General features: G+C 33.6%; 4 protein-coding genes and 2 long non-coding RNA genes across 6 annotated transcripts; 2 read left to right on the top strand and 4 right to left on the bottom strand.

Moving 5' to 3' along the window:
* Positions 1–12: 12 nt before the first annotated feature.
* Positions 13–6362, bottom strand: LOC139997258 (uncharacterized). Its single transcript, XR_011802685.1, has 3 exons — positions 6202–6362; positions 313–475; positions 13–253 (listed from the first exon to the last, which is right to left on the bottom strand). It is a non-coding gene; the product is annotated as an uncharacterized lncRNA (long non-coding RNA).
* On the bottom strand, positions 6360–7114 carry LOC139997269 (uncharacterized). Its single transcript, XM_072021593.1, has 3 exons — positions 7054–7114; positions 6772–6977; positions 6360–6677 (listed from the first exon to the last, which is right to left on the bottom strand). Exons 1-3 carry the CDS (start codon positions 7112–7114, stop codon positions 6360–6362), a joined length of 585 nt encoding a protein of 194 aa, XP_071877694.1.
* A 694-nt stretch (positions 7115–7808) lies between these two features.
* Positions 7809–8847, top strand: LOC139997268 (E3 ubiquitin-protein ligase XIAP-like). Its single transcript, XM_072021591.1, has 3 exons — positions 7809–8198; positions 8453–8495; positions 8657–8847. The coding sequence occupies exons 1-3, from the start codon at positions 7809–7811 to the stop codon at positions 8845–8847; spliced, it is 624 nt and encodes a 207-aa protein (XP_071877692.1).
* Positions 8848–14840: 5993 nt separating this feature from the next.
* On the bottom strand, positions 14841–16844 carry LOC139997267 (baculoviral IAP repeat-containing protein 7-B-like). Its single transcript, XM_072021590.1, has 4 exons — positions 15906–16844; positions 15741–15816; positions 14995–15056; positions 14841–14927 (listed from the first exon to the last, which is right to left on the bottom strand). The coding sequence occupies exons 1-4, from the start codon at positions 16842–16844 to the stop codon at positions 14841–14843; spliced, it is 1164 nt and encodes a 387-aa protein (XP_071877691.1).
* Positions 16845–18721: 1877 nt separating this feature from the next.
* On the top strand, positions 18722–20096 carry LOC139997259 (uncharacterized). Its single transcript, XR_011802686.1, has 3 exons — positions 18722–19165; positions 19423–19796; positions 19856–20096. It is a non-coding gene; the product is annotated as an uncharacterized lncRNA (long non-coding RNA).
* Positions 20097–20241: 145 nt separating this feature from the next.
* On the bottom strand, positions 20242–21983 carry LOC139997266 (E3 ubiquitin-protein ligase XIAP-like). The gene is made up of 3 exons (XM_072021589.1): positions 21360–21983; positions 21226–21270; positions 20242–20376 (listed from the first exon to the last, which is right to left on the bottom strand). The coding sequence occupies exons 1-3, from the start codon at positions 21981–21983 to the stop codon at positions 20242–20244; spliced, it is 804 nt and encodes a 267-aa protein (XP_071877690.1).
* Positions 21984–26439: the final 4456 nt, after the last annotated feature.

Raw genomic sequence — 26439 nt, 5'->3', positions numbered from 1 at the left:
ATAATACTAATGTGCTATAACATAACATATTATATTTTTAAATTTATACATTAAATCAGCTTTAGTATATAACAAATAAAATAATAACATATAGTTAGATATAACTAATAAAAGGTTATAAATTCCTTTTGTGTCGCTGATTTTTTATGATCTATTTACCACTTGTAATATAGCTTTTCTGTCAGCTTCATTTTTTATACCAATTTCAATTAAATCTTCATTAGTTATAAGTCATAAACAAATCAAAGTCAACCTAAAATAAATTTACAATATTAATTTATAATAAAATTTTATACATACATACATACATACATATCGTTGGTGTATTTTCCCTCAATACATTTTCATCGTTCATAGTTGGAGGAACATTTTGTTGGCGCAATGGATTAAATTCAAGCACATATTCAACACAAGTATCAAGATCTTCTCTGTCTATACTTTAATATTTAAATCTTGTGACCGAATGGACTGTAATCTTTGCAGACAGTACAGTTAAATTAAAATATCCTAGTTATTTGTATATGTTTCTATTGCGAATTGCTAGCATTGATGGTAATAATAATATCTTCTTTTTCTTGGATCTTAGCTTTCACATTCTCTATTCTGCCAGAAGCTTCAACTTCAAGAGTAATAGTTTTCCCTCTTAAGGTCTTAACGAAGATCTGCATGTTGCTAGATCTGGGGGACTGTAGGAAAAGACAAAAAGATTCTGTTAATGTACAATATCGTGAAAAAATATGCAGTGGTAGTAAATCCAAAAATAAACATTTTCTAAGCAATAGCTGTAAATTTTGTTAAATTTTTAATTTATAAAAACATCATTATAATCAGCTGAAATTTTGTTAAAAAAAAAAAAATGATGGCGTCACAGAGTATGGGTTACTTGAAAACTTATCCAATACATTTTTACATAAATATGGAAGAAACAGCTGTTATACTTACATTTCCTGAAATAATTTATAGAATAGGGTAGACAGTTGCAACACAAGTCCATTTAAATTTGTTTGATAAGCAAATATAGAAAAGCTTTCGATGGGTAATTCACAGTAAAGAATGTCAAATAATGTACAACATTAACAAAGAAAGTTATTATATAGAAATATTATATTATTGTTGCATAGAAAATCATTGAAAAATGTTCAGAGTAATCCTTTTATATCAATTAATAATAAACCTTTGAATTTTTCGATATACGACTCTTTCAATCGCAAGTTGTTTCCTTGGATGTTATCGTTTTTCAGATGCTGTTTAAAGCTGTTATTACATTGGTTTTGCTTTTGATATTTAATTGATTCATACAGATTAATTAGTTTTGTATGCTGTGTATTTGACCACATTGCACAGCCATTTACGAGACATTGGATACGCAGATAAAAACAAACGTGACGGACGTGACGGCGGGATGAACGTTTCACCTAACACAGACGTGAAATTGCCTTTAATGAATCGGCCGATACTTGAAAGTACCGATACTTGACAATAAACACCCTAACGGCCCCGTAGTTATCCAAATAAGGGTGGTCGCCCAGAGGTTGATGCATCATAAACATCGTATGTCGAGGTAGTCTGAGGAGCCGCTGTAAATCTTAGAATCAAGTTAAGTAATATCCCGTAGATTAGCAGGCGGCCTTTGTTCTATCAGCCCGTATACCTGTCACCCGTCATACTCGATTGCATTGAAGAAAAACTCATTTAGGCTATTGAAGGTTTCATACAAACATAGAATGTTTAGAATAATAGGTGAATTTTCTCAGGAGAGATAAAGCCAATAAGAAACGCACCCGTTATTATAATACCGTTATAAATAGAAAGATTTTTCTTTTGAAATTCTACTTGCTATTTTCTTAATAAATAGAAACGTACAGCAAGATACAACAAAAATGGAAAATTTAGAACGTTCACTTGTGGCCCTAAGAATCTTTGCTGCCTAAGACTCATAAAATGCAAAATGCTAGAGAAAAATAAAGAAAATTAAAGAAAAAACAAAAGAAGATAGATACGTCGCTACATTGAACACGAATATAAACATTAAATATGAGACATTGAATAATGAGTATGATCACTCGTTTTAGCAATTTCAGGATTGTTAGTAACAAATCAGAGGCATCGACAATTTTAATGGTTTTACTTTGTCGATACTTTTTTTCGCATTTGACAAACGACAACGTTTCTTTCAATATTTTTCAAGATTTAATTGCTTTTCATGCAAAGTGTATTGCTTTAAGTAATAGCTTCAATCTTCGTTTTTATTATCATCTAGTGCATACGCAATTAACAATTTTACTGGCAAACTAAATATATGGTATATCGTTGGCAAACGTAAGGAACATTTGCGAAAAGTGACAAGTGATGTGCTTTGATAGATAAAATATAATATAAGATAATGCTACGGCGTCTTATTATTCGCATCGCGAGAGAACTTTATCTGAAAATTAATTTATAAAACGTTAGAAACGGTTAAATTTTCCTGCAGAAAGCCTGATGTTTCACATATTGAAAAAATTGTGTACTTATTTGTAAAAATAATTTTATTATTTTATATACAGGTAATGATAATACAGGACGGTACATAAGGAGCGGTACGGTAAGGGGTGGAGCATCAGTGAAATTTGATTGGTCGACAACTTGCGCACTCGGCACAGTGCCTTATGGTGGGATGAAGGAGTAATGTGGTAGGGATAGTAATATAAAATAGGCACGTACTAGCAGCAAGGATTCAAAGTTTTTGGATTCAAAGTTCGGTATTACTGTAAGAGTGGAATAGTTTGTGTGATTGATTCGTACGATAGTGCAGTTTTAGTAAATTTAACAATATAAAATATACAAGTACAGGATATTAAATCTTTGTGAAGATTCCATTTGAAGAGTTGGTGAGCTGTTGTAGCGATACCTAAACATCTCATATTCGTAAGTTTTGTCTGTAATATATTTCTGTTTGATCAACTGTACACGTATAATATTTCTCGAAAATAAATTAACTAAAAACGTTTTACCATTTGTAAGTCAAAATATCGTAGCGAAAGAATTTATGTAGATTGTACAGAAAGTTTCGGGATCCTTCAAACGCTTCAAATATCAATTAAAATCGCTGTAATTCTTCAAAGACAATTTTTAACTTTTGCGCTAAAACACACGGAACTGAGATTACTTCGATAATATCGGCTTGTTACAATTACTAGGTATTTTAATTTCTTTCTTTTTCGGTTTTTTTTCCCCTTTAAATAGGTGTGAAAACTCTACAAGTGACAATAAGGACAAGATGTTGCATATATCTAACATCCAACCTGTGCTACCACAATACGAAGAATCTCCAGAACACGAAGAATCGTCAGACGATTCAATTTCGTCTGATGTGATTCAGATACCGATACCGGCATATACCAATCGTTGGCACCGGTACCGACACCGGTACCGGATGCCGGAACCAATGATTAATCCAGTGTCGTCGGTTCCATCGACGTCGCGTGGCATTCGAAAACATCATGGTGATTTTCGTTTTGAAGCAGCAAGACTTTGGAGTTTTCGAAACTGGCTTGTACCTCTCGTTGACCCTGCCAGTCTTGCAGCAGCAGGATTCTATTGTACAGGCAAAATGGATAGAGTCAAATGTTTTGTGTGTCGAGTGGTGGTAAGTCACTGGTTAGAGGGTCGTACTCCCATGCAAGTTCACGAGATATGGTCTCCAGAGTGCAGATTTGTCCGCAATGAAGATTGCGGTAATGTGCCAATTGGTACACACCCTGATGAAATTCAACCGACAGAACGAAGAAATGGAAATATATTATGTCGTTACGGTTTAGAATATTCGCAGTCCTTTGATTTTAATGACCATCGATTTGTAACAGATGCAGAAGACCCGACGGCATATGATCTTAGCCGTTTGGGACTAAAAAAAGTTAAGAAACCAAAACATTTGGATTATATTACTTACCAATCCCGATTAAATTCATTCTCAACATTTACTGATACATCTATGAATAAAGAACTATTAGCCGATGCAGGCTTTTACTATAACGAAAGAGATCGTATGTCTATCTGTTATCATTGTGGACTTGGTGTAGTAAGTTGGAGTCCAGGAGAAAATCCATGGGATAGACATGCAATTTGGTCTTCAAGCTGTTGTTACTTGATAACAGTTCGTGGCCACCAGTTTGTTAATGATCTAAGACAGCAAAACATCTACGAAAATTATGAAGAAGTAAGTAGAAAGAAAAGAAACTTACACCATGAACCATATGTATAATTAATAATTCCAATATATACTTATGTACATTACATTTATTTCAGGAACCAATAGTTGATGACGATACGAGATCCGATAGTGAAGAGGAAACTAACGAGATGACTCTCGTTGAGAAATTTGGTAAGTAATAAAAATAAAATCACAAATTCTTTAATTTGTGTGAAAACTGTACACGTATAATAAATTTTATTATATATTATATTTAAATATACTGTTTACTATTTTAGCTGCTCTGGAGCAAAAAAATAAAAAATTGAAAGATACTCGATCGTGTAAAGTTTGCACGGAACGAGATGGAACAATTATATTCCTACCCTGTGGACATTTAGTAACATGCTGGTATTGCTCGCGTGCTTTTGCACGATGCATAATTTGCAAAACAGAAATTAAAGCCCTAACTCACATATATTTGCCATAATACATGCACATCTATATATATAATTATGTACATATATAAATTAGCATGTTCATATCTCTAATATGAACATATTTTATAGTTGTTATCAAATTAAAATGTGTTATAATATGCAAATAGAAACAATAATGTTAATAAAGTTAACTTTTTTTTTTTTTTTTAGTAATCTAACTAATTGTTCCTTGTTTTATTCCCCTTATTGTTAGTAAAATGAAACTGTATTATACATATATATTTCAAATCATAAAAATCATAGCTTACTTTTTCTTTTATTATACTTTCATTGCTTATGCTTCGCTTATAATCTTCTCTGTTTAAAAATAGCTACCAGAAGAAAAAGATCAGAGACAAAAACATTTGACGCAAAAGGAGAAACTATCAAAAGCTAAATCTGATATAGGTAGCAGCTCATTTTTATCCAGTATACACATATTTATGATTCTAAATTCTGTATGATTAAGTTCAAGTTACATATAATTATTCTATAATTTATTAAATTGGATCAAAACAATATTGCGTTGATAATGGCAAAAATAAATCAGTTAGGTCAAATGAAAAATAGTGAATCGAGTGATTGTCTAAATTTGCGTTCAATTCCGCATGATCCTAAAGCAAAAAAAGTGTACTTATTAATAAAGTATTATCACACATCAGGAATACAACAATTTTACAGCCATTTCGTATGTAAATTCCCGCTATGGGGAACAGCAGCAATGAGCCATATAAGCAAAATTGGGACAATACAAGCTAAAATTCTTAGAACGATAGTAAACGCCCCATGGTACGTTAGAAACGATGACATTCGGAAAGACCTGGGAATACCAACGGTCAAGGAGGAGATTAACAGATTCGCAAGAAGGTACAGAGAAAGAATAGAAAAGTACCCGAACCGACTGTCAGCGGCAACGGTCAACACATCAAACATAGAAAGAAGACTAAAAAGGAAACACCCAACAGACCTCACAAAGGATATAACCTAGCAAACACGACGATGGTACCCCGATGGGGGTAGCCACCCACATGCTATATTTTTATTTTTATTTTTTTATTCACTAAGATATAATATTTTACCAAGTGTCCTTCTGGACAAATTGTAAAATCCAAACAAATAATTAAAAAAAAAAGAAAAAAAACAAAAAAAAAAGTTTCGTATGTAAATGTATGTAAATGTATCTTTATAAGCAAAAATAGAAATGTATCATATGTGTTCTTAAGTGTACTAAGTTAGTATAAGAAATAATACTAATATGCTATAACATAACATATTATATTTTTAAATTTATACAATAAATCAGCTTTAGTATATAACAAATAAGATAATAATATATAATTAGAACTAGATATAATTAATAAAAGGTAATAAATTCTCTTTGTGTCGCTGATTTTTTATGATCTGTTTATCACATCTAATATAGCTTTTCTGTCAGCTTCATTTTTTATACAAATTTCAATTAAATCTTCGTTCAATACAGTTAAATTAAAATATCATATTTAGTTAGTATATAATATAGAGTAATAACTAATATACCTCTGCAAAGCTTACGTTCTTTCTACTTTTTGAACAAGTTAGCATCACTTCATCTTCATCTGCATTTACGAATAATTGTTTATCTTTTGTTTCATCTTTTATATTCAAATTAATTTCCTCATTACGTTTAGTTTGTGTAAAATATATATTTGGAGAAGTAGGTAACAGTTTGTTCAGATTTCTGCGTGATTTGTCTCTAAACTTAATGCACAAGGTTTTAAAAGTTCTTTTGAATCTTTTATGACATTGTTGTTACAGTTGACATTATTGCACATTGTAGTATCGAATGTAACTATCGGTATGTTATGAACATTTAAAGGAGACTTATTACTATTATTTTTATTTACTAATTTGGAAAGACTTAAACAGTCCTTGTTATCTGGTTCATTTGCTTTAAGAATGTGATCAGAGTTATCATTCCAATAATCTTCTGTGTTAAAATATTTTGCCAAATTTTTTATTTCTGGTACTATTGACTGCTTCATCATGCACTGTAAGCATAGTCATCTATTTGAAAATTAATGATAAACATGGATAAAAACTCTGCCAACAATATTATGTATCGTTATCGTATTAATTTTAAACAAAATGCAATATCTTACTACTTTTTGAAACATTAAATCCTAATTCTATTAATCTAAAAAATAAATTTTTATCATTTTTCATAGCAGCAATGCAAAATGGTGTAACATCATCATTTAGAGAATTCAATAGTGCTGATGGACATGCTTCATATATAGTTTCAAACGTATCTTTATTTATTGCAGCTGCCAATCCAAAAACAAACATGCCTACAAACGAACAATAATAAAGAATTTACTGATATAACAACATTATATATTTTCACACAATACATTAATTGTTTACCTAAATCAGTTGATATATTATATATATAACATGATATAATAGGTAATATATAATATAACATAATGCTACAGCGTCTTACTATTCGCATCCCGAGAGAACTTTATCTCAAAATAAATTAATAAATTGTTAGAAACGGTTGAATTTTCCTGCAGAAAGCCTGTGTGAGATGTTTCACATATTGAAAAAATTGTGTACTTATTTGTAAAAATAATTTTATTATTTTATATACAGGCAATGATAATACAGGACGGTACATAAGGGGCGGTACGGTAAGGGGTGGAGCATCAGTGACATTTGATTGGTCGACAACTTGCGCACTCCGCACAGTGCCTCATAGAGGGATGAAGGAGTATTGTGGTAGGGATAATACTATAAAATAGGCACGTACTAGCAGCAAAGATTCAAAGTTTTAGGATTCAAAGTTCAGTATTACTGTAAGGGTGGAATAGTTTGTGTGGTTCGTTCGTACGACGTCGTCAATATCAGAAATGTTTCCGTTTTCGATGCTAACGTTTAATCTACTGTCGTGGATTTCATCGAAGTTGCGTGGCATTCAAGAACAACATGATCTTCGTTTTGAAACAGCGAGACTCTCGACTTTTCGAAATTGGCCTCTATCATGTTCCATTGACCCTGCCAGACTTGCAGCAGCAGGATTCTTTTATACAGGCATATCGACTACAGTCAAATGTTTTGTGTGTAAAGTGGAGATAAGTCAGTGGACAAAGTATAGTATTCCCGTGCTAATTCACAAGATGTATTGTCCAGAGTGCCCACTTGTCCGCCATGAACATCGCGGTAATGTGCCAATTAAATCACGTAGCTACTTGAGACCAAGAAGAGTTAGCAAACTAGCAAATTTGAAATATCTTACTTACGAATCGAGATTAAATACATTCGTAGCATGGCCTAATACATATATTAGAAGTGAAAAATTAGCCGATGCTGGCTTTTACTACAACGGAATAAATGATATGGTTATTTGTCACCACTGTGGAATTGCTATAGACAATTGGAGTCGAGGAGAAGATCCGTGCAATCGACATGCGACTTCGTCTCCAGGATGTTGTTATATAATCAAAGGACGGAGCTGTGAATGCATTAACAATGTAACAGGCCAAGATCTTCATGAAACTTTTGTAGAAGTAAGTAGAAAAACTTACACCCTGAACCATATGTATAATTGTAAAGATGTAGGAGGGATTCGGAAATACAAATAATTCACTTTATTCAGCACACAACAGTTAAACACATATCTTATACTCCGAAGACCTCGTAAACCTACTCGCATGCACGCTTGTTGTCAACTGACTATTCCAGATGCTTCTAAAGGACTGCCAATCGTCTGCCAATAATTAATAATTCCAATATATACTTATGTACATTATATTTATTACAGGCACCAATAGAAACTACAGATGAGAATCATGAGGGATCCGACAGTGTAAATGAAACAAACGAGATGACTCTCGTTGAGAAAATTGGTAAGTAATAAAAATAAAAACACAGATAGATCATACATTCTTTAATTTGTATGAAATCCGTATACGTATAATAAATTTGTATTATATATTATATTTAAATATACTGTTTACTATTTTAGCTGCTCTGGAGAAGGAAAATCAGGAATTGGAGAATGCTCGATCGTGTAAAGTTTGCACGGAACGAGAAGCGACTATTACATTTTTACCTTGTGGACATCTGGCAACTTGCCGTTATTGCTCCGCTACTTTTATGAAATGCATAATTTGCCAAGGAAAAATTACAGCTGCAGTTCGTATAGCTTTTGCTTAATACATGCACATCTATATATATATAAAATTATGTACATATATAAATTAGCATATTCATATCTCTAATATGAATATATTTTATAGTTGTTATCAAATTAAAATGTGTTATAATATGCAAATAGAAACAATAATGTTAATAAAGTTAACTTTTTTTTTTTTTTAGTAATCTAACTAATTGTTCCTTGTTTTATTCCCCTTATTGTTAGTAAAATGAAACTGTATTATACATATATATTTCAAATCATAAAAATCATAGCTTACTTTTTCTTTTATTATACTTTCATTGCTTATGCTTCGCTTATAATCTTCTCTGTTTAAAAATAGCTACCAGAAGAAAAAGATCAGAGACAAAAACATTTGACGCAAAAGGAGAAACTATCAAAAGCTAAATCTGATATAGGTAGCAGCTCATTTTTATCCAGTATACACATATTTATGATTCTAAATTCTGTATGATTAAGTTCAAGTTACATATAATTATTCTATAATTTATTAAATTGGATCAAAACAATATTGCGTTGATAATGGCAAAAATAAATCAGTTAGGTCAAATGAAGAATAGATTTATACATTAAATCAGCTTTATTATGTAACAAATAAACTATAAAAAATAAGTAAATTGTGTCGCTGATTTTTTATGATCTATTTATCACTTCTAATATAGCTTTCCTGTCAGCTTCATTTTTTATACCAATTTCAATTAAATATTTATATTAAATATATATATATATATATTCACGTGGGATAGGGACTCTTTTTGTTTTACGGGTAGCACGACGTTATTTGTTTCACGGACAGAGCTACCCCCTTATATGTTTTACGGACGACCATACTTGAGAGACACTCATTTCCCAAATGGACGGACACAGAGCAAGATCAGAGACAGACAAGATCACAGAATAATTATTTACAATTTTGAAGACCGACGGAGAAAGATCGGTAGTTCAGGACGTTGAAAATCGATTCTCGATTTTCCGGCAAACATTGTACGGAACTTGTTATTTCCCGTTTATGTAATTTATTGTTATTTATTGTTATAGACGGATATCGATTGTTGTTTATTTTTGTATTTTATCTAATTATTTTCACAATAAAACTCGATTTTCAGAATTCAAAATCGATCACCTGAATTATCAAAAGATTTACGATCGTACATATATATTTTCTGCACCGAAAAGTATCCTCACGGACATGGGACGAAATTTCGTATTCGACATGTGAAAACCACTTCTTTCCACCCGCGATCTAACGGATCTCTTGAACGAACACGTGCTGTAGTAAAAGATCTTATTCGAACTTGTAAGACCGATCGATAAAACGACTGGGACGAAAATTTAAAACTAATATGCATGGGATACAATACTTCGGTACACGAAACGACCGGACATACCCCATTCGAACTAACATTTGGACGACAAATGACTAACATGCCGTCCTCGATATCAAACACCCTCACCCTAACTAAAGATGAATTATTTAAACTCTGGAGGAACCGACATAACGCCTATATAGCGAAAGCAAGAGAAATCACTGAATCAAACAAAAGGCGGTATCAAAGAGATCAGATTCGAAAAATTATCAAAACACAAACTATATTCCAAGTAAAAGACAAAGTATGAGTACATAACGATCACAAAACCAACAAACTAGATCACGAATGGCTAGGACCTGCAGAAATCCTCCCCTCTAATCCACCCACCTATCTTATCGAACATTCCAACGGTCATACGCAAAGAATCCACGGTAACAGGCTAAAATCCTACTTTTCAGGAAGAAGACCGTAACATGGATCATTATAACACTCGAATACATTAAAAGCGATCTAGTGGTAAAACCACTAAATTACGCCAACATTTTCTTGGAACACATCGACGATTGCTATCTGTACAACAAACAAATAGATATCACCCTTATAGTAGGCCTTAACGATCCAATCAAGTTGATAGATTACAACTCGTAATAGATTTAATAGACCGACAATGTAAACCACCTTGCGCTCACATACCAGAAATAAGCAGCCTAAAATTTAAGTACAGAAATTTTCAAAACCTGACTCGGCAACTCAAATTATTATTGCATTATAGAAGCAAACGCGGATTGCTCAATGTCGTAGGCTCAGTATCCAAAACTTTATTTGCAACTCTCGACGAAAGGGACCTAGAACTCATTAACGAAAACATCGACACATTATTTGACTCCAACAACAAAATAAAAACAATGCTTAATGAGCAAACCGCACTTATCAAACGCGTGCTAGACGACACCAAAACAGATCAACTCGAAAACCTTGCCAACGATATACACAAGATTGAAAACCACAATGAAAAAAACGAAATGCTAGTCTCCCTAGTAATTCAAACTGAATCTACCATATCGGAACTGCATGTTAACATCGACGAAATTTTTAACACTGTCACGTTAGGAAAACAAGGAATCATAAATCCACAAGTTATAGAACCTGAACAATTCTTAAAAACACTTGACCAAATAACGAGACTAAACTTTATGACTAATCATATCGAACCTTCAGATCAAAATTTTCAACTAATTCTACATCTAAGTAAACTAAAAATATACAAACTTATACAATATACAAACTTATAAACTTATACAATACAATACAATGTGCCGGTTTTGGAAAACAATGAATGGAAAATAACTAAAATTTATCCGATACCTTCCAAACAAAACTCTGTATTCGTTGCAGCTGTAATGGAAACTGACTTGATACTAACCAACTCAGAACAATACACCTTTGCCGATAGTCACTATTTAGACAAATATTGTAAACGAACAGCAATCATCCACATTTGTAAAAGAACTGAACCGAGTCACAATAGAACCAATTCACCTGAATGCGGGTCAGAATTAATTAATAATCAACGGACAGTCAAAACTTGCCCGACTGCTGTCTTCAAATTGGAAGGACTGACGTTCGTACCTTTGCAGACAGAAAACCATTACATTATTATTCCTAAGAAGAATGTACAAATCGACGTATTATGTAAGACACGTAAAATCCTAGAAATTAGACAACCAAGTTTAATTAGCAGGAAAACCGGGTGCATAATCACATACGATCATAATATTATGAAAATAGGAGGATCACATAAAAATATCTCTTACGAAACCAAACTTAAGAATAGTATATACAGCTTCGAAGAAACAGACGTTCTAATATTAGAGAAAATATTAGAAACAGCTCCAAGAGTAACTCACAATTCTAACCGATATAAAGCCGACCTCGATACGTTGCAAATGCAAATCAGTACCCTGCAATGTGAACGACGCATAAATTCGTTGAAGGGATATGGCATATTCACACTACAAATATTAGGAATCGTAGTCCTAGGACTAGGAACAATATATGTAATGTAGAAATGTAAACTTTTCGAATGTCTACGTCGATCATTTCCCAAAAATGTATGTATCAAAATACTCTGCCCTACCGCTCGCGTAAACAGGATCGGTCAAACATCAACAGCACCAAGGACGGTTACTTACCAAAACATCGCAGAAGATGAAGATAGCGGGATCATCCAAATCGGGCGACCCACCAGAGTCATACGCTTCAATGAAGCAAAGCGAGTCTAAGAAGGGGGAAATGTCACACGCTCAAGAAGACCACCCGCTCAAGAAGGGCCGCTCGCTCAGTAACCGGATAGATTAAACACCCTGCATGCCACAGCTATCGAAACAATAACTTAAAAGGCGCCTCTGATACACCCTCCAAAGGGACTAAACCCTCCTAAACAAGCGCTCGAATCAGTCTGTTGTAACATTTCAAACCAGTTTGTTCTAACATTCCCAACCATTCTGTTGTAACGCTTGAACCGTCACTCTGTTGGATTTCTATAATAAATTTCATTGTCGCATACGAAGTTCAATTTTCTTCGCCCTATTCGTGAAAGAATCATTTCGTTGGAACCGCGATGCGAGGAGATTACCGGCGATCCGTTAATTTCGCGATTTCTTGTGTCTCCGACGTGATACCAGCGAAATCAGTAACGCCGGGAGCTGTCAAGTTTGAGGAGACAAAACCCGGTGGTTGAAGAACGCAACCACGCAGCCTCCCGCCGCAGGTAGGCAAAGTAGTCACGACAGTCACGAATCCCAACAACGAGGTAAGCTTGTTCCTTGCATTCCCGATCCACTATCCGCCGTAACAATGGCAACCGCAGACAAAATTACCTCGTTGTGTCGGAGACGAGGCCATTATAGCCGCCAATTCACGCTCATATCGAAACGACTGGATGAGTACGAACAATCCGGTCGTCAGGATGAGTCCGATTTATTATTCCTCGAAAAACATCTGGACAAATACGGGCGTGATTTCAACGCGATCCAACTGGAGCTGGCAGAATTAAGCGAGGAGGAAGACGCACGCGGCATCGAGATGTCGCAACTGTATTACGATATAGGACAACGTATGAACCAGCTCTTAAAAGCTTTCAAGGAGCTTCTCATAAAAGGGATTGCTCTCATTACCTCTATTTTTGATGCAATTCGTCGCCTTGAATACGATACTAATCTTGAAAAATATCATTAATTACTCTTATCCCTAAACTTGGAAAACCTCACAATCTGCTTACTAAAAGGCATCACTGCTTTCCCCACGCCGTAGCAAGATTCTTTAAACGAAGTCTACTCTTTATTCTTGTTCCCATTCGCGACCAAACGCGCGCAACCGCGAAGTTAAGACACGACTCTGCGACTGCAAAGTATATGGAACACATACATATATATATATACGTGCTACGATCGCGTGCGAAATAGCCGTGCGCGACCGAACGTCGATGATAGAACATCAGAAATCCTTACTGAAGATTATTTATTTATTTATTTACTTATCTACTGTATTAACTTATAATATTAACTTATTAATATTAACTATTACCTTATAATATTATTATTATTGTTATATACGTATAATATTGTATGCAATATATAACGGTATATAGGGTGAAACTGTAGAAACGTTATCTACCCTCGGATTTCTATGATTTTTGGATATGTTGCAGAAATATTTTAAACAACTTTTACCTATTTACTATACTGTATATAAAGATTGAACTTGTTTAATTTTCAATATATTGGTAAGAAACTACCGGCTCGATTATACTGTACTTCTGCTTATAGTTGTTCATCTGCGAGAGCGGCGTATGCGTCGGTCTGGTTGCCAGTCGTCGGTCACTTACCTTTTGTACATTAACAATTATTTAATTATTTAATATTTGAACCCAATACATTGATGATATTTACTTTTAATCGAGTTATAAGTTACCGGTTATAACGGACTCTTGCAGCCTCGCATGTGTACGTTGTGCACGAAGCCTCTAGGCTACGAAGCCGCCCTACCCTCGTTTCCAAAGAGAAGATAAGTGACCGGCAATCGGTAACCAAACTAACGCATACGCTGTCACAGTTGCACAACTGCAGATGCAGAATTCACTGTAGCGATGTCGGTAGTTTTTCGCGAATATCCCGGAAACTAAGCGAATTCACTTCTTATATAGGAAAAGCTTATTTGAAATATCGATTTCTACAACATATTCGAAAACATCGAAATCGAAGAGTAGTTAACGTTTCTGCAGTTCCACATACCAAATCGTATTCTCTTCAACGCTATTCAATTTTTATGCGAAAGATTTTTCCATAAAGTAAATCATTTTGTAATGATGTTTGAAATGATAAAGTTAGATGCTTCATTCTATTTAGCGTAGATTATCATATATTCAAAGGAATAGCTTTCTGTTCGTTCATTAATATGGCATTACTTAGTTTTTATCTAACTGGGAAATGTAAACATTTTCTAATGTAATTTCAATAGATAGATTTCAATAAGAGCCAATGGAACTTTAAGATCATATTCTGAAAGAACGATTCATTTGCGACCCATGGTTCCTTGCAGATATTACGCGATTCATTAGATATCCATTACACGATGCAGTACAAAAAGTTTGGCTTTGAAATTCTATTATACGGTATCTTTCATTAATAAATCTCCACCGATATGAAGGTGTAGGATCGTCTACCAAAGTCATGAGATATAATTCCTGAATATCCTGAACAACCAATAGCCTATAACCAAATTGCACAACATTTAATCATGTTTCTTTAATGCAATATAATTGTAATATCTTCTCACTCTTTTCCTTTCCAATACTCTGTTGCTTTTGACGACATATCTTTCGTTTGTTAGTTTATAACCTTAAACGAAGATAATTAAAATTAAGAATTATAATGATTTATAATGATCCTTTTCTTCTGGTAGCTATTTTTAAACAGAGAAGATTATAAGCGAAGCATAAGCAATGAAAGTATAATAAAAGAAAAAGTAAGCTATGATTTTTATGATTTGAAATATATATGTATAATACAGTTTCATTTTACTAACAATAAGGGGAATAAAACAAGGAACAATTAGTTAGATTACTAAAAACAAAAAAAAAAAGTTAACTTTATTAACATTATTGTTTCTATTTGCATATTATAACACATTTTAATTTGATAACAACTATAAAATATGTTCATATTAGAGATATGAACATGCTAATTTATATATGTACATAATTATATATATAGATGTGCATGTATTATGGCAAATATATGTGAGTTAGGGCTTTAATTTCTGTTTTGCAAATTATGCATCGTGCAAAAGCACGCGAGCAATACCAGCATGTTACTAAATGTCCACAGGGTAGGAATATAATTGTTCCATCTCGTTCCGTGCAAACTTTACACGATCGAGTATCTTTCAATTTTTTATTTTTTTGCTCCAGAGCAGCTAAAATAGTAAACAGTATATTTAAATATAATATATAATAAAATTTATTATACGTGTACAGTTTTCACACAAATTAAAGAATTTGTGATTTTATTTTTATTACTTACCAAATTTCTCAACGAGAGTCATCTCGTTAGTTTCCTCTTCACTATCGGATCTCGTATCGTCATCAACAATTGGTTCCTGAAATAAATGTAATGTACATAAGTATATATTGGAATTATTAATTATACATATGGTTCATGGTGTAAGTTTCTTTTCTTTCTACTTACTTCTTCATAATTTTCGTAGATGTTTTGCTGTCTTAGATCATTAACAAACTGGTGGCCACGAACTGTTATCAAGTAACAACAGCTTGAAGACCAAATTGCATGTCTATCCCATGGATTTTCTCCTGGACTCCAACTTACTACACCAAGTCCACAATGATAACAGATAGACATACGATCTCTTTCGTTATAGTAAAAGCCTGCATCGGCTAATAGTTCTTTATTCATAGATGTATCAGTAAATGTTGAGAATGAATTTAATCGGGATTGGTAAGTAATATAATCCAAATGTTTTGGTTTCTTAACTTTTTTTAGTCCCAAACGGCTAAGATCATATGCCGTCGGGTCTTCTGCATCTGTTACAAATCGATGGTCATTAAAATCAAAGGACTGCGAATATTCTAAACCGTAACGACATAATATATTTCCATTTCTTCGTTCTGTCGGTTGAATTTCATCAGGGTGTGTACCAATTGGCACATTACCGCAATCTTCATTGCGGACAAATCTGCACTCTGGAGACCATATCTCGTGAACTTGCATGGGAGTACGACCCTCTAACCAGTGACTTACCACCACTCGACACACAAAACATTTGACTCTATCCATTTTGCCTGTATAATAGAATCCTGCTGCTGCAAGACTGGCAGGGTCAACGAGAGGTACAAGCCAGTTTCGAAAACTCCAAAGTCTTGCTGCTTCAAAACGAAAATCACCATGATGTTTTCGAATGCCACGCGACGTCGATGGAACCGACGACACTGGATTAATCATTGGTTCCGGCATCCGGTACCGGTGTCGGTACCGGTGCCAACGATTGGTATATGCCGGTATCGGTATCTGAATCACATCAGACGAAATTGAATCGTCTGACGATTCTTCGTGTTCTGGAGATTCTTCGTATTGTGGTAGCACAGGTTGGATGTTAGATATATGCAACATCTTGTCCTTATTGTCACTTGTAGAGTTTTCACACCTATTTAAAGGGGGAAAAAAAAAAACCGAAAAAGAAAGAAATTAAAATACCTAGTAATTGTAACAAGCCGATATTATCGAAGTAATCTCAGTTCCGTGTGTTTTAGCGCAAAAGTTAAAAATTGTCTTTGAAGAATTACAGCGATTTTAATTGATATTTGAAGCGTTTGAAGGATCCCGAAACTTTCTGTACAATCTACATAAATTCTTTCGCTACGATATTTTGACTTACAAATGGTAAAACGTTTTTAGTTAATTTATTTTCGAGAAATATTATACGTGTACAGTTGATCAAACAGAAATATATTACAGACAAAACTTACGAATATGAGATGTTTAGGTATCGCTACAACAGCTCACCAACTCTTCAAATGGAATCTTCACAAAGATTTAATATCCTGTACTTGTATATTTTATATTGTTAAATTTACTAAAACTGCACTATCGTACGAACCAATCACACAAACTATTCCACTCTTACAGTAATACTGAAATTTGAATCCTAAAACTTTGAATCCTTGCTGCTAGTGCGTGTCTATTTTATATTACTATCCCTACCACATTACTCCTTCATCCCACCATAAGGCACTGTGCCGAGTGCGCAAGTTGTCGACCAATCAAATTTCACTGATGCTCCACCCCTTACCGTACCGCTCCTTATGTACCGTCCTGTATTATCATTACCTGTATATAAAATAATAAAATTATTTTTACAAATAAGTACACAATTTTTTCAATATGTGAAACATCAGGCTTTCTGCAGGAAAATTTAACCGTTTCTAACGTTTTATAAATTAATTTTCAGATAAAGTTCTCTCGCGATGCGAATAATAAGACGCCGTAGCATTATCTTATATTATATTTTATCTATCAAAGCACATCACTTGTCACTTTTCGCAAATGTTCCTTACGTTTGCCAACGATATACCATATATTTAGTTTGCCAGTAAAATTGTTAATTGCGTATGCACTAGATGATAATAAAAACGAAGATTGAAGCTATTACTTAAAGCAATACACTTTGCATGAAAAGCAATTAAATCTTGAAAAATATTGAAAGAAACGTTGTCGTTTGTCAAATGCGAAAAAAAGTATCGACAAAGTAAAACCATTAAAATTGTCGATGCCTCTGATTTGTTACTAACAATCCTGAAATTGCTAAAACGAGTGATCATACTCATTATTCAATGTCTCATATTTAATGTTTATATTCGTGTTCAATGTAGCGACGTATCTATCTTCTTTTGTTTTTTCTTTAATTTTCTTTATTTTTCTCTAGCATTTTGCATTTTATGAGTCTTAGGCAGCAAAGATTCTTAGGGCCACAAGTGAACGTTCTAAATTTTCCATTTTTGTTGTATCTTGCTGTACGTTTCTATTTATTAAGAAAATAGCAAGTAGAATTTCAAAAGAAAAATCTTTCTATTTATAACGGTATTATAATAACGGGTGCGTTTCTTATTGGCTTTATCTCTCCTGAGAAAATTCACCTATTATTCTAAACATTCTATGTTTGTATGAAACCTTCAATAGCCTAAATGAGTTTTTCTTCAATGCAATCGAGTATGACGGGTGACAGGTATACGGGCTGATAGAACAAAGGCCGCCTGCTAATCTACGGGATATTAGTTAACTTGATTCTAAGATTTACAGCGGCTCCTCAGACTACCTCGACATACGATGTTTATGATGCATCAACCTCTGGGCGACCACCCTTATTTGGATAACTACGGGGCCGTTAGGGTGTTTATTGTCAAGTATCGGTACTTTCAAGTATCGGCCGATTCATTAAAGGCAATTTCACGTCTGTGTTAGGTGAAACGTTCATCCCGCCGTCACGTCCGTCACGTTTGTTTTTATCTGCGTATCCAATGTCTCGTAAATGGCTGTGCAATGTGGTCAAATACACAGCATACAAAACTAATTAATCTGTATGAATCAATTAAATATCAAAAGCAAAACCAATGTAATAACAGCTTTAAACAGCATCTGAAAAACGATAACATCCAAGGAAACAACTTGCGATTGAAAGAGTCGTATATCGAAAAATTCAAAGGTTTATTATTAATTGATATAAAAGGATTACTCTGAACATTTTTCAATGATTTTCTATGCAACAATAATATAATATTTCTATATAATAACTTTCTTTGTTAATGTTGTACATTATTTGACATTCTTTACTGTGAATTACCCATCGAAAGCTTTTCTATATTTGCTTATCAAACAAATTTAAATGGACTTGTGTTGCAACTGTCTACCCTATTCTATAAATTATTTCAGGAAATGTAAGTATAACAGCTGTTTCTTCCATATTTATGTAAAAATGTATTGGATAAGTTTTCAAGTAACCCATACTCTGTGACGCCATCATTTTTTTTTTTTTTAACAAAATTTCAGCTGATTATAATGATGTTTTTATAAATTAAAAATTTAACAAAATTTACAGCTATTGCTTAGAAAATGTTTATTTTTGGATTTACTACCACTGCATATTTTTTCACGATATTGTACATTAACAGAATCTTTTTGTCTTTTCCTACAGTCCCCCAGATCTAGCAACATGCAGATCTTCGTTAAGACCTTAAGAGGGAAAACTATTACTCTTGAAGTTGAAGCTTCTGGCAGAATAGAGAATGTGAAAGCTAAGATCCAAGAAAAAGAAGATATTATTATTACCATCAATGCTAGCAATTCGCAATAGAAACATATACAAATAACTAGGATATTTTAATTTAACTGTACTGTCTGCAAAGATTACAGTCCATTCGGTCACAAGATTTAAATATTAAAGTATAGACAGAGAAGATCTTGATACTTGTGTTGAATATGTGCTTGAATTTAATCCATTGCGCCAACAAAATGTTCCTCCAACTATGAACGATGAAAATGTATTGAGGGAAAATACACCAACGATATGTATGTATGTATGTATGTATAAAATTTTATTATAAATTAATATTGTAAATTTATTTTAGGTTGACTTTGATTTGTTTATGACTTATAACTAATGAAGATTTAATTGAAATTGGTATAAAAAATGAAGCTGACAGAAAAGCTATATTACAAGTGGTAAATAGATCATAAAAAATCAGCGACACAAAAGGAATTTATAACCTTTTATTAGTTATATCTAACTATATGTTATTATTTTATTTGTTATATACTAAAGCTGATTTAATGTATAAATTTAAAAATATAATATGTTATGTTATAGCACATTAGTATTATTTCTTATACTAACATAGTACACTTAAAAACACATATGGTACATTTCTATTTTTACTTATAAAGATACATTTACATACATTTACATATTGCCTGTAAAATTGCTGTATTCTTGATGTGCGATAATACTTTATTATTAAGTACACTTTCTTTTTTTTGCTTTAGGATCATGCGGAATTGAACGCACATTTAGACAATCACTCGATTCACTATTCTTCATTTGATCTAACTGATATATTTTAGCAATTGTTTCCGCAACATTGTTTTGATCCTATTTAATAAATTATAGAATAATTATATGTAATTTTAACATAATCATACAGAATTTAGAAACATAAATATGTGTATACTGGATAAAAATGAGCTGCTACCTATATCAGATTTAGCTTTTGATAGTTTCTCCTTTTGCGTCAAATGTTTTTGTCTTTGATCTTTTTCTTCTGGTAGCTATTTTTAAACAGAGAAGATTATAAGCGAAGCATAAGCAATGAAAGTATAATAAAAGAAAAAGTAAGCTATGATTTTTATGATTTGAAATATATATGTATAATACAGTTTCATTTTACTAACAATAAGGGGAATAAAACAAGGAACAATTAGTTAGATTACTAAAAAAAAAAAAAAAAGTTAACTTTATTAACATTATTGTTTCTATTTGCATATTATAACACATTTTAATTTGATAACAACTATAAAATATATTCATATTAGAGATATGAACATGCTAATTTATATATGTACATAATTATATATATATGGATGTGCATGGATTAAGCAAAAACGACACGAACTACAGCATTGACTTCTTTTCGGCAAACTATACATCGATCGAAATTTGAAGAGCAGAAATTACATGTTGCCAGATGTCCACAAGGTAGGAATGCATTTGTCGCTTCTCGTTCCGTGCAAACTATACACGATCGAGCATCCTGTAATTCTTGATTTTCTTTCTCCAGAGCAGCTAAAATAGTAAACGGTATATTTAAATATAATATATAATACAAATTTATTATACGTATACGGATTTCATACAAATTAAAGAATGTATGATCTATCTGTGTTTTTATTTTTATTACTTACCAATTTTCTCAACGAGAGTCATCTCGTTTGTTTCATTTACACTGTCGGATCCCTCATGATTCTCATCTGTAGTTTCTGTTGCTTCCTGTAATAAATATAATGTACATAAGTATATATTGGAATTATTAATTATACATATGATTCATGGTGTAAGTTTCTTTTCTTTCTACTTACTTGAATAGAATTTGAATAGAGATCTTGGCCTGTTACATTATTAATGTATTCACAGCCCCGTGCTTCGATTATATAACAACATGCAGGAGATGAAATTGCATGTCGAACCCATGGATCTTCTCCTGGATTCCAATTTTCTATACCAATGCTACAATGATGACAGATGGCCATATCATTTCTTCCGTCGTAGTAAAAGCCTGCATCGGCTAATTGTTCTCTACTCATATGTGTATTAGGAAATGTTGCGAATGAATCTAATCTGCATTCGTAATTAGCATATTTCAAATTTTTTAGTTTCGTAATACAGTTTGGTCTCAAACGGCTACGTCCTTCGATTGGCACATTACCGCAATCTTCATTGCAGACAAATCTGCACGATGGACAATATATCTCGTGAAGTTGCATGGGAGTACGACCGTTTGACCAGTCACTTATCTCCACTGCACACGCAAAACATTTGACAGTATCCGATATGCCTGTATAAAAGAATCCTTCTGCTGCAAGTGTGGCAGGAGGAATGGAAAAAGATCGAGGCCAGTATAGAAAAGTCGAGCGTCTTGCTGCTTCAAAACGTAGATCATATTGTTCTTGAGTGTGAAAAAACGTCGATGGAACCGACGACATTCGATCAATCGATAGCACCGGAAACGGAAACATTTCTGATATTGACGACGCCGTACTAACGAACCACACAAACTATTCCACTCTTACAGTAATACCGAACTTTGAATCCAAAAACTTTGAATCCTTGCTGCTAGTACGTGCCTATTTTATATTACTATCCCTACCACATTACTCCTTCATCCCACCATAAGGCACTGTGCCGAGTGCGCAAGTTGTCGACCAATCAAATGTCACTGATGCTCCACCCCTTACCGTACCGATCCTTATGTACCGTCCTGTATTATCATTGCCTGTATATAAAATAATAAAATTATTTTTACAAATAAGTACACAATTTTTTCAATATGTGAAACATCAGGCTTTCTGCAGGAAAATTTAACCGTTTCTAACGTTTTATAAATTAATTTTCAGATAAAGTTCTCTCGCGATGCGAATAATAAGACGCCGTAGCATTATCTTATATTATATTTTATCTATCAAAGCACATCACTTGTCACTTTTCGCAAATGTTCCTTACGTTTGCCAACGATATACCATATATTTAGTTTGCCAGTAAAATTGTTAATTGCGTATGCACTAGATGATAATAAAAACGAAGATTGAAGCTATTACTTAAAGCAATACACTTCGCATGAAAAGCAATTAAATCTTGAAAAATATTGAAAGAAACGTTGTCGTTTGTCAAATGCGAAAAAAAGTATCGACAAAGTAAAACCATTAAAATTGTCGATGCCTCTGATTTGTTACTAACAATCCTGAAATTGCTAAAATGAGTGATCATTCTCATTATTGAATGTCTAGCGTTTATATTCGTGTTCAATGTAGCGACGTATCTACGGTATCCGATTTCGCTTGCTTTTTCTTTAATTTTCTTTATTTTTCTCTAGCATTTTGCATTTCATGCGTCTTAGGCAACAAAGATTCTTAGGGCCACAAGTGAACGTTCTAAATTTTCCATTTTTGTTGTATCTTGCTGTACGTTTCTATTTATTAAGAAAATAGCAAGTAGAATTTCAAAAGGAAAATCTTTCTATTTATAACGGTATTATAATAACGGATGCGTTTCTTATTGGCTTTATCTCTCCTGAGAAATTCACCTATTATTCTAAACATTCTATGTTTGTATGGAACCTTCAATAGCCTAAATGAGTTTTTCTTCAATACAATCGAGTGGAAAAATATGTTTTCCAAATGCGGCGAATGAGCAGGTAATTTTATTTTCCTGCCGTTTCTGTCCGTATGTCTTGAAGGAAACCTCTTCATGACTAACATGCGGCGAGCCTCTATTGTCTACTACATAGAGAAATTTCAAGACCTCTAACAAAATATTTTCATCAATTTCGAAGCGATACGAAACTTTTATATTTTTGTACTTTGAGAAAATATATATTATTATTATACTTTGAGAAATAAATTATTCCCTATAACTGCTATTACTGTTTATTAAAATTGATTTTCTTCACAGGACTTTTCAGATCTGTGTATACAACTATGACTACAACTACGAAACAAGTTCTTCTGCTCTTTTCTTCTCCTATCAAAATGTAACTTTCCTAATCAAAATAATAAATATATATCCATTAGAAATAGAAACGGATACATCGAATGTTGTTCTCTCTCTCTCTCTCTCTCTCTCTCTGTCTCTCTCTTTTATTTTCATTGACTCTTATTAGAATTCTGTAATCCATAGCAGGGTCGGTGTGACCGTATATCATAAATTATTCACGAAAATCCTCACGTTTTTGTTCCTTCAGATAGAACAAATATTACAACATAACTGTAAAAGAAGTCGTTGCAATGAAAATAGAATTGTTGAAAAATTGTAGTCTACTAGAATCAAAGCGTTTTGTCAAAAGAGCTCTTGACACTGGATACAAAAAACTTCGCTTAAAGGGAGAAAACGCAATCAGCTGTATTAATAATTAATGAGCTCCTCTAACCCGTATGTTATTGCTTTCTGGATTCTTCTAATATTTTGCTCTAATAATTAGCTTTTGGCTACTTTTGCTTGTCCTTGCTGACAAATACTCTAGTAACCTATAATATAGTATATAGTAATTATATATCTTCATACCTACTATTATACCTTGAGCCTTATATTTTATTAAATTGCCTTTATCTTTGATTACCATAATGTTCTGTTTTCAATATGATACTGACCTGCACCTTTTTGTTGCATATATTTTCCATCATTGTTTTACTATGCTACTCTTTGTATATACTCTAATCTTTCTTTACCGAAACTCTATTCTTCCTCTTATAAATCCTTTTCTCTCGGATATTTTTTTACTAATCTCACCTCGTTGCATTTTCCTGATTTTCTCCTCGTATTTCTCTGTCCTTTGTCCCGCATTTACTCTTATCTTTTCTCTCCTTAGCTCCTCGAATACAATGTAACGCAACGTCGATTTACATATTTAGACGCAAACATTAGTTAAGATGCGATGCATCTGTTTATCAACGATCTCGAACCGTCGGCTGCACATCGGTCAACTTCGGCAAGTTTCGCCGCTTCGCGAGATAATCGATTATCTCGATAGTTTACACCACTACGTGTTCAAAAATCTAAAATTCAGCAATGGAATAGGAAGCACGCAATGGTACACGACCCGTTGACGGTCCATCCGTTTCGTTTTTAATCACGTTGACCAGTCAAATCTTTCGATTGAAACCAATTCTTCGTTTCATTTCGTTTTCAATCACGCAAACTAGTCAAATCGTTCCATTCAAACCAATCCTTTTCTCCAATGCTCCGCATACTTATCATTGTCATACCTGTCTTTTTCGTTGTATTTCATCGTTTCTCCACAAACTAATCGATGGAACCGATGAAAATGGGCAGCCTTTTTACGAAATTGTTTCTGGAAGTCGTTTCGTTGCATATTGTTCATAAGAAATGGACCTCAGCTGTTTCTTTGCGAAAAGTATCATCGTAACTTTTGCATTTATGCAAGTGCTCGTTTGTCATGCGGTTTATTCAGAATATTGTTCGGCGCTAAATGAAGAGCGACGTAGATTTGGCCCTTTGCAAAATTTTTCCTGCCAAGATCAATCAAAGCCCTATTTAGTGTAATCCCTTGTAATTTATGTCCCGACATACAAACAATGTCGACGATAAAGCGCAAATTCCGACAAGCCGAAAGGGTCGGAAATCTTCAATAGCCCTAATGGCCATTAATATATTTCGGCACCGCAGCCGTTGATGTTCAGTTAGCCGTCGGAGAGTCAAAAGTCAAGAGTCCTTAATAGAGAGTTGTAATACACACTATTGCGTTAAGTTCACGTTGAATAATCATCGTTTTTTGTTTAATCCATTGTAATAAATTCATCCATCAATACATTATCATACAGGATAGAAATCATTGGAAGTTCTAATTTCTAATATTTCTGAATAAAGAAATTTCTTCCGCATGGTCACAGTGCTCTACAGTTCCGTTTCTCAATACAAAGCTTCAACTTGGGTTTCCGCCACAGGAAACATTCTTCTCCGAATTCGTTTGCGGTCATAAGTCTATTTTCATTGCAAAATGATACTTGTGAAATTATAAAAATGTCTTCTTCCAGAGATGCGTATCCGTTTGTTGTGTATCACCGCGTATCATCGTCGTGGATCATTGTTGCGAATCACCGCTACATACATGCGCATCATTACTTTGATATGACGACAAGAAAAAAAAAAAAAAAAATCTGCAAACGAGTGTTCGGATACGTTGCGTGTCTGTGTATCTACTGAACGAACTGGTCGGTTATGTGTTTATTTTTTGTTGTCACAAAAGCTCGTGAAAATATAGAAGGGCGATGTAACAAAGTGGTAGAGAAACAAAACAAGTTTGTTACGACCGTTCGCGGAGAAACGCGATCGGGAGGAAAACGCGTCAGCGAGAGGCGTAAATTCTCGCTACGATTCGTATAATCGACGCTGCGAAATAATCGGTCCCTTTGTTTCGATTAAGATAACAGGAGTGGTTAACACTGTGTTAACAGGTTAATATAGCATGTATTTTTAACAATAAATTAAATAATATCAGAAGGGTCACAAATTGTTTCGTGATAGATATAGTTAATGATTTATAGAAATTCGACTCGACTTTCGATATTTTTCCATATTCGTTAGACTAGCGATTTTATTCGTCAGGGCTCGCGATGTATGCAGTATGAATTTTCAAATGAGATTAACTGCCCTTGGATAAATTCCTTGTCCTCTCGGGGAGACGACCGCCACCGCGCTCGGATCACACCGCCGCTATATATATATATATCGCAATCATATATAGTCTTTGGCACTTATATATATTCATATGTCGGAGATGAGAGGACAACGGGACCCCCTGTTGGAATCACTCGGAAAAACACGAATGCTTTAGCAATTACGAAACAACCCAAACACAGTTATTCGAAATTTGAGAGAATGAGGTTGGGCTCGAGGAGACAACCGGTCGCCGTACGTAGCCACGGT

The sequence above is a fragment of the Bombus fervidus genome, unplaced genomic scaffold, assembly GCF_041682495.2.
Source record: "Bombus fervidus isolate BK054 unplaced genomic scaffold, iyBomFerv1 scaffold0043, whole genome shotgun sequence".
NCBI lineage: Eukaryota > Metazoa > Arthropoda > Insecta > Hymenoptera > Apidae > Bombus > Bombus fervidus.
This window is presented reverse-complemented; position numbering and strand designations above follow the sequence as displayed.

Coding starts and splice junctions, on each gene's coding strand:
- LOC139997267 (XM_072021590.1), bottom strand. CDS start 16,844: ATGTTGCATATATCTAACATCCAACCTGTGCTACCACAATACGAAGAA. Junction 15,057..15,740: donor GACTCTCGTTGAGAAATTTG/GTAAGTAATAAA, acceptor TCTTCGTTTAAG/GTTATAAACTAACAAACGAA. Junction 14,928..14,994: donor GAGTATTGGAAAGGAAAAGA/GTGAGAAGATAT, acceptor ATTTGGTTATAG/GCTATTGGTTGTTCAGGATA.
- LOC139997268 (XM_072021591.1), top strand. CDS start 7,809: ATGTATTGTCCAGAGTGCCCACTTGTCCGCCATGAACATCGCGGTAAT. Junction 8,199..8,452: donor TTCATGAAACTTTTGTAGAA/GTAAGTAGAAAA, acceptor TATTTATTACAG/GCACCAATAGAAACTACAGA. Junction 8,496..8,656: donor GAATCATGAGGGATCCGACA/GTGTAAATGAAA, acceptor TTACTATTTTAG/CTGCTCTGGAGAAGGAAAAT.
- LOC139997266 (XM_072021589.1), bottom strand. CDS start 21,983: ATGTCGTCGGTTCCATCGACGTTTTTTCACACTCAAGAACAATATGAT. Junction 21,271..21,359: donor TCTATTCAAATTCTATTCAA/GTAAGTAGAAAG, acceptor TATTTATTACAG/GAAGCAACAGAAACTACAGA. Junction 20,377..21,225: donor ATCATGAGGGATCCGACAGT/GTAAATGAAACA, acceptor TTTATTAAATAG/GATCAAAACAATGTTGCGGA.
- LOC139997269 (XM_072021593.1), bottom strand. CDS start 7,114: ATGTTATATTATATATTACCTATTATATCATGTTATATATATAATATA. Junction 6,978..7,053: donor TAATATATCAACTGATTTAG/GTAAACAATTAA, acceptor GTTCGTTTGTAG/GCATGTTTGTTTTTGGATTG. Junction 6,678..6,771: donor GTAGTAAGATATTGCATTTT/GTTTAAAATTAA, acceptor CTATGCTTACAG/TGCATGATGAAGCAGTCAAT.